General features: G+C 37.1%; 1 protein-coding gene across 1 annotated transcript in view; it reads left to right on the top strand.

Annotated features, from left to right (window-relative positions):
• DTWD2 (DTW domain containing 2) overlaps positions 1-8,794 on the top strand; it is a 59,621-nt gene that overhangs the window by 2,029 nt on the left and 48,798 nt on the right. Inside the window, exon 3 of the mRNA XM_010002362.1 lies at positions 7,650-7,740. Coding sequence (XP_010000664.1) covers positions 7,650-7,740 — 91 coding nt within the window. The remainder of the gene's footprint in view (positions 1-7,649; positions 7,741-8,794) is intronic.

Below are 8,794 nucleotides of genomic sequence, written 5' to 3'. Positions count from 1 at the left end.
TATTATCCTATTGATTTGTTAATTTCAGTTTGCAAAGAAAGCTACCTGCCAAGGTCTACTTCTCTACAGTAAGTCAGAAAAACACACGGGGTAGATATTTTGTTCTTCTCTGTTTTCTAGCATAGAGTCATAGAATGGTTTGGGTTGGAAAGGACCTTAAAGATCATCTAGTTCCAACCCCACCTTCCATGGGCAGGAACACCTTCCATTAAACCAAGTTGCTCAGAGCCCCATCCAACCTGGCCTTGCACACTGTGCAAGGGTGTGGTTAGTCGGTCAAGAGAGGTTCTCCTCCCCCTCAATTCTGCATTGGTGAGGCCGCATCTGGAGTATTGTGTCCAGTTCTGGGCCCCTCAGTTCAAAAAGGACAGGGAACTGCTCGAAAGAGTCCAGCGCAGAGCTACGAAGATGATGGAGTGGAACATCTCCCTTATGAGGAAAGGCTGAGGGAGCTGTGTCTCTTTAGCTTGGAGAAAAGGAGACTGAGGGGTGACCTCATCAATGTTTACAAATATGTAAGGGGTGAGTGTCAGGGGGACGGAGTTAGGCTTTTCTCAGTGATGACCAGTGATAGGACAAGGGGTAATGGGTGTAAATTGGAGCATAGGAGGTTCAAGGTGAATATCCGAAAAAAAAATTTTTACTGTGAGAGTGACAGAGCACTGGAACAGGCTGCCCAGGGAGGTTGTGGAGTCTCCTTCATTGGAGACATTCAAAACCCGCCTGGATGAGCTCCTGTGTGATGTACTCTAGGTGACCCTGCTCTGGCAGGGGGGTTGGACTAGATGATCTTTCGAGGTCCCTTCCAGCCCCTAAGATTCTGTGATTCTATGATTCTATGAAAAGTCCTCTGGAAACTAACTTGCCATTAACTAACTTGGAAATACATGGTGCTAACTTGAATCTCTTCTGCTACAAAATGCTAAGTTTAGTCTTGTAATGAATCTAAAATGTTCTGCAGAGATATATCCTGGAATTAGGTGGAAAAAGTTCTGAAACTGGTCAGAATACAGTGTAGGTTCGAATTGATCCCATCTGATAATAACCTACACATGTTTCTAGGAGAATGCTTCTCTGTTTTTGCCTGGAATTCCAGAGCAATGAGAGGAGGAAGCTGATACTTGTAGACATTAAACAGAGTCCTGACATTCAAACTCAGTGCCTCTAACTCATTAGCCCAGTTCACATCACCTATGCACTGGAAGATGATTTTCCACAACAAGTAAAGACACCACATGGCTTCATGGCTCTCTCATGGTATAATTGTAGAGCTTTTTAATTAATTAGAAGTATTTCAGATTCTGATTACTTAAGTAAATTTATTCTGGTGTCAAGTTGCTTGAAGTTGCTGTCCCTCATTGTGCTGAAAACAGTGCTAAAGCCTTTGTGTGGGATAACTATTTAAAGAAATCTTAGTTACCTCTTTGCACCTGGAGGCAGTTTGTTTGCAAAGTAACTGGTGCCTGCTCCTGGGTAATATGGAAATATTTTTTTTCCCCTGTTGTGTATGATCTTTTCTTTGGATATAATGTTTTCTAGGCATGTTTTAAAAGAGGGGGTTAGCAGAATGATTAGTCTTGTGCTCTTTACTGGTGAAGATGTTGAGGAGCGAGGGACAAGAAAGAGTATTTCTGTGATTTGTCCAGGAATACAGGTTAACTAACAATAGTTATCATCAGTTTTAAAGTTGTGTTGTACTTATTAATATACATATGTAATAATCCTTAAAGTTACTCAGTTGAAATTCAAAAAGTGCAAATAATTTTCACTATGATTTGTATTAGGTGCTTCTCCATTTAAATGTGTTGTTTTACTCAGGAAACTGGCATATGTTCTGTTAAATTCACTGTCTGCACCATTAAAAAAGTAAAAAAAGAATACAAAACCATACACCTGTTTTATTAATTTTTAGCTTCTTGTGGGAAGCAACGCCTTTTTTTCTTTTTTCTTTTTTCTTGCTGGGAATCTGGTCCTATACAGGTTACAGTCCAAAAAGAAGTGCTTTGTTGATTATTCTTGATACCCTGTCCACCTGTGTTTTTTTCATTCTGTCCTTTTAACTTATGTGGCTGTTGACTCCTAATGAAGTTTGTAATAATTTAATTTTAAATTGTTATGCCTTGCAACCAGTGAGTTCCAAAGTCTTTTGAAAGAGATTGAAGGAAAGGATAGAAGCTGGAATATGATGAAGTGAGTCAGAATAATCTTCTGTGCGTTATTTTTGTCAGGAAATGCCATGAAACTAAGGCTTAGAAATTGAGTAATTGTTTGAGTAAAGGTAGTTCAAGATAAGCCTAGAAGAAATCTTAACAGTTGTGATGGATCCTTGAGTTTCTGTGTATTTCATGAGAGCTGTAGCACTTCTCAGAAAGATGTCTTTCCAAAATAGTTAAAGAGAAATTGAAGAGTTGGTAGAAGTGTAATGAGAAAACTAAGGCTAAAAAAGGATGAGCTTCTATCATATTTTATTTTGATAAAATTGTATATCTTGATATTGTCTGTAGGCTAGTTGGTTTGAATGGTTGTGAGGGTAGTAGTAGACATCTGAAAAGTACAGTAATGCAAGCAAGACAGTGTAACCAGCAAAATATGATGACCATGAATTCCATTATTAAATTTGGATTATGGCAGAGATGATATTTTGTTATTTCAGTGTTTCAGAGTAACTGTGCGTGAGACTGAAGGACTGCTAGGAAATATTTGAGAAATATTTACATGATAAAGTTACACAGCCATCTTATAGTCACCCAGCCACATTATCTACAGACTACCAGCTACTAGGAAAATTAGGGCAGCTCATAGTAATTGGAACAGTGGTAGTGATTGAATTGGCTCATCCTGTTCAATTTGAAAATGAGAGAGAGAAGTCCACTTAATTCCTTAATTTGTTATTTCAACATTATAGTTCACAGTTTCCCTCATACTAAGTAGTTTAAAACCATGTGTGAACTTCAGTTAACAAAGAGCTTGTGTATTTGGGACATGAGCTATGGAGTGTCTAGTTTAAACCTGTCTCTCATTTGTTAAAATAAGAGGATGGGTGAATTTCCAGAAATCTAAAGTCTGCTGTGTAGACCTACCTAGAGTGAACTTTACACCTGTCTTTAATATACAGTTTATCTGGTGACTGTGACAGTTTGGCTTTTCTTGCAGGATCTATGCTTATTATCATCAGAGCTACAGAGAATACCAAATCTTCCTCCTGGTTGCATTGGCCCTGGGTTTGCCAGATGGGCCTTGGCCATGTATAGGACAAGGTAATCCAGTATTACACTTCTGTTGAGTGCAAGACAGAGGTTTTTGTTTAATAAGAATGGCTTTTTACCTTCACCAGAAGTTGTATTGATTGTATCAGGTCACATACTGTATAGTCATAGGGCCAGGGAAAGCAGGAGCATATGCAGCAAATTCTTTTAAAGATGCAAGTTAAATCCTGTCAGTTACAGGAGGCTACCACAAAGGAGCTATAAGCTTTTGCCCAGAAAAATGCAGAAGTAACTATAGACAAATTTTTAGGCAAATGTACAAAAAGTAAAAACGTACAGCTAGATGATCTCAAGCCACTGTAATTGGCATTGTATACACTCATTTTAAATTATGCAGAATGACAGAAAATAGAAGAATGGCCAAAGGTCTGTTTGCACAGCATGTTGTCTCCTGCCTTGAGCAGATGTAGTAATGAATGTATACATATATCTAAAGAAGAAAAACTAAACATACGCTGATACTTCTTTCTCTAGCTGCCTTTAGCTCAGAGGACTTTGAGTTGGCTATGGCTTTGTGCATTCAGTGGTAGTGCTTCTGCATCTGATGGATTTTTATTTCAAAAATTTTTCCAGTTTCCCTTGAACCCATGTCAAGTTTTTGTATCTGCAGCATGGGTCAGCAGAGTGATCTGTGGCCCTTGGTATAAGAAATTAATTACTCCTTGTGTTCTTTTTTGATGTCGCTTTGCCAGCCTTTTTTTTTTTTTTTTTTTTCTCAGAGTGCAAGATGGGACTAAATCAGAAGTTTATGTAGCAGAGTAATAATGGTCCTTGTTTAGCTCCTTCATCCTTTCCTACTAACAACATCTGATCTGCATTTTTGAGAACTACCAGGCATTAAACTGCCAATTTCACAGAACTGTTTATCATAAGGTCTTACTCCTCAATGTCATGGCCTTAGTTTTTTTCTGTATGTTGCTTTAGGCTTTTTTCTTCCCAAGTGCATAGTTTTATTTTTATCTATGTTTAATTTAATCTACTTATTTTTTTAAGGTCCTTTTATTACTGTAGTGGTTATGGTGGAGGATTCAAAATGTGATCTTAGAACTGAGTTTAGTTGGTGTTTGTCCTCTAACATAAAGCTAGCAAAAATAACATTTGTTCTCAAATTGTAGAAAATGTATGGGCTTGTGCCTTTAAACTTCCAACACAGACTTGAAAAGCTCCTGAATGTTGTTTTTAATGCATGTGTGTAATGGACTAGTGTAAGTATAAATCATGTATTAAAACATTAGTATAAAACAAGCATAAGGTAACTGGCTTTTCCACAGACTTCTCAGGTGTGTTTTGACTTTGAAATCTTTGGTGTTTTGACCTAAACAGCAGTGAAATGTAATTTACTTGAAGCAACTGTTTTTGTTTGGGCAGGCACAATTGTTTGAAAATACAGGGTTTGGGCCCTGACCTTGGCGATATGTTTTTGAACATGAAAATGTTGCCACAAGTGATAGTAGTTGAAAAATGTAAGCTTCCTCTTTTTTTTTTTCATATTGTGAGCATTGCTTCTGGAACATGTGTTTGGCACAGTTAACCTCTTTTATATCTTTCCCTAGAAACATGTCTGAACATAAAATTTTAACATTTTTAATCTTTGCTTACTCTGAATTTAAATCCTCAAATTACCTCCCTTCAGTTTTCTGATTATGAATGTAAGAATATACTTCCTTGTGTTCCTAGATTGGTGACATTTTTCAGGAGCTGTTTGGATGTGTAGTAACATTGTAAAAGTTAGTCCTGAGTCAAGTAAGGACATTTACGTTTGTTGGAAAATCATAGACACTTGGAAAGAGTATCAGAACTAGCTTACTATTTTTCAACCTACTGTATATTCACTTTAAGAGTATCTGTGCCCAGAAACCAGTAATCACACTAAACCTGATACCACAGTACAGCACGGTCCCCTGTTCAGATTTGGTTCTCCTAAATAGACTAAATAGAAAATAGAGTAAATGTTATTCTTAATATGAACATCATTAATTTAAATGTGAACAACAGAAGGAAAGCTGTGATACGTCTATGCGTGCATATGGAGCAATTTTGCAATACATAGATTTTATTTATTTAAGTTCCACCAATGTTTGGGTTACTTTGTCTTAAGCTTTTAAACTAGAAATGCTGCATTGAAAAACAGTTAAAAGCCCACTGGATAGCTATAAGCTGTAGTGGAACTACAAATATATGAATAATACTGCAGGAAAATATCATTTTTCAAATCCTAATCCCCACTTCTTCTTTAATATTCGGAATACTATTGTTCCTTCCTGGAGAAGATTGTTATTTTCGTTTCCAGAAATGGGAGAAAAATTATGTTCATCATTCAAATAAGTTCTGTGGTGTTGCCCCTACTCTTCTGTAACATCAGCTGCACATGTAGGGCAAGATTGCAGCAGGATCTTTAAACAAAAGAAAAAGTAGACAGCTTTTTCTGCCTAGGTGGTCTTTCTCAGAGCAAAGAAGGCTTTTGTGGTGGTGGAACAGAACTTCCCTTGTTCTGCAGGGCTTCCTACCCGATAGTTTGTGTGTGGTTTTTTTTGTTGTTGTTGTTTTTTTTTTTACGCGGCACAATAACTGTTAGGTACCAAAGTAAAGGTACAGAATAATTCTTATGCCTCAGGATGAGGTTGTAAAAGTAGGTATTCAACATAATCCAGTAGCTAATTGGGTGCTTAAGGTTAAATAATGTATATACATATGTAAGTAATTAAACTATATTGTGAAATGTTTTTATTTGTCATGATTTGTGATCTGGTCCCTACAAATTAAGTTATAAGTAGGGTTTATTCAGGTGTTTGCTTGGGTTGTTTGTTTGTTTGTTGGTTTTTGTGGTGAGCTTAACAAGCTTTAAAAACTACCTGTGAAAAATCCAAGCCAGACTGCAAAGCACAAAAAGCATATGCAGTAGGGAGGCTTGGAAATAAGTGAGTCACATTTAGCCAACTTTGTTAAACACCCTGAGGTCAGAAATCAGCAGAAACTGTTTCGGCCTGCTTATAAAAGCTAGTGAACAACGCAGCTCTTTAGATTGAATTCACCAGCTAACTGTTTTGGAACAGCTTTATGTAGTACGTTTTCATGCCTTAATTTCTCCTCAGTAGAAAAATGCCGAAATGGGGAGAACTTTAACAGCTTATTTTGTTAGTGAAAACTGCATTTAATAATAGGAAGAAACTCAAGGAGTTGCACTTAGTACAGAATTGAGTTTCCACTAAATCTGATCATCAAGGACTGGATAAACTTCTACTTAATGTTTGGGGCACAGGGAACTAACAGCCCCTGTGGGTATTTGCTGCTTCCAGGTTGTTAATAAAATTGTTTTCAGAAATTTCAGTTTAAATCAGTTACATGTGAGAACATTTTGGAAAAAGGCAGCAGTACAGCACTAGACAACTTCTGAAATTAGACCCACCATACCTAGAAGTCAGGCTGTTTCTGTTAATTCACAATAAAAGTCCCTGGAATAGACCACTGAATAGTGAAATTAATGAGTACTAAATTTTAGCTTCAAAGCCTACCCATTAATGCAACAGAATATGCCAAATGTATGCAGGATTAGCAACAGGAAAACATGAGCGTGAGAAATACAAAGATAGACAGCAGGCCACTGGAACAATTTATCACACAAGTGAGAATAATTTCCATTTTTTTATTACACTGATTTCTTGGCTATGGGATCTATTGTTCCCTTTTTGTAATGCCACCAGTTACTGGTAAGTACTAATATTTAATGAAGGAGCAGTTATACTGGCTTGGGTTACTGTAACATTATTTCATATGCTTGGCTGGGTGCATGCTCTTGTGGACAAGCAAGTGCTTTGTCAGTCTGGCTCACCACAAACCTGATCAGGACCCATCTTCAGAATTCACTTCTGTATGTTGCATCTATTACCGTGATTTCTTACTGTCTCTCATGTGTGACCAACATATAAAATTGCCAGTAAAGATTACAAGGAGGATGCAGGTGAAGTTGTGCTCTGAGTCTCCAACATTCTGATGAAAATTCTGACTTTGTATCTAATTGTTTAACCATACCACTAACATGGTATGAAAAGCAGTAGCAAACTTCTCTGATTGGGCTATGGATATTAGTATGTTGCTTCTCTTGAAGATAATGAAAGGATTTTTATACTGCTTTGATCCTAACCAGATGACAGTAGAGGTATGAACACTGTTCTCAAAACCTCGGTCCAATGAAAACGTTGCATCTTTAGTTTTAGAAACAGAGTTACAAGCAGAAAATTACATCAAGTTTAATCCACTCTGTCGTAAGGGGAGGTTCTTAGTGTGCCTCTTGGGTTGTAGTATGTATTTGTTAAACATATTTATGCTACCTTTCATAAATTGCTGATTACTTTTATTATTCTTTCACTCCTTTCTGTCATGTAGCCGTCCTCAGAAGGTGTGTTTATGTCCATTCCTGCCAACACATCCACTAAAGGTCTCCACCTACTTGTATATAATTCAGCATCCAGCAGAGGTAAGTAAGGTTGTATGTAACTGTTGGACTTTAGATAGAATCTTACGCAGCAAGTGGTAGGTGAGAGGAAACAGCTATGCTGTTAACATCATATAATGATTTTTCCTTTTAACTTAATGATTGAAATGCCATTCATTATTGAAATACACCTGAGTTACTGTATCTTTTATTCAGTTCTTTTATTCAGCTTGTATTATTCAGTTTATTTTTAGATTTCATACACCATTCCTGTGTCCTTCTGAAAGGCTAGCTACACTTTTAAGAAATTGGCAATCACAACAGTTGTCTGTTACAATGGGAGGCATCTTTTCCATTATTTATGTTACATAATTCACATGATAAACTAGTGTTGGAAGACCAATGTATTTTCAGACAATCCATCTGAAAAGAAAAATTTAACTGTCTGACTACAGTAGGGCATTTGGCTTATCAGAGATAAATCCAAACAAATGGTGGAAAGCTAAGAACATATTACAATGATTTTTGAAAGTGTTAGTCTTAGATGATCACAGGTGATGCTTTTGTCTCCAGAACAGCAGGGGCATACCTGACAAAAGGTAGATTCCCTTTGCTGTAGGTGCTCAGTCAAAGTGCAATAACTTTTGAATGCAGATAAGTCTTCTTGACTCTATCTGATCTTTCAGTCTGTGATTTCATTACACATACTTCTGAAACAAAATCTTAGAGTGTATTACATTCAACTAACCACATAGTGAATGTCTTTTGTCTACTGCCCATCAATGCTGACTGTTATCTGCCATGTACTTCATTATTTATTGGCTTTGGAAGTTGGCAGTGCCATGAATTAAGACACCATGGTCAAATGACATATGGTCAAATGATACTATTGAGACTTCTTTTCTGGTGAGATAGCAATGTAGGAAGTCAGGAGCAACATTTCCTGTGCTTTGATTAGTATCACCATCTGTGTCTTCACATTCTTAATATCCAGAGGCCATGTTTCCAGATCTGTGTAGGTATCAGTACTGTGAAAAAGAGAGGAAATCACTTACTGCAGAGTGGTGAATCATACATGAGGAATCCCTCCATGCAG

The sequence above is a fragment of the Chaetura pelagica genome, unplaced genomic scaffold (assembly GCF_000747805.2).
Source record: "Chaetura pelagica isolate M959 unplaced genomic scaffold, ChaPel_1.0 scaffold387, whole genome shotgun sequence".
Classification (NCBI taxonomy): Eukaryota; Metazoa; Chordata; class Aves; order Apodiformes; family Apodidae; genus Chaetura; species Chaetura pelagica.
The sequence above is the reverse complement of the archived record's forward strand: the minus strand, read 5'-3'. Positions and strand labels throughout refer to the sequence as shown.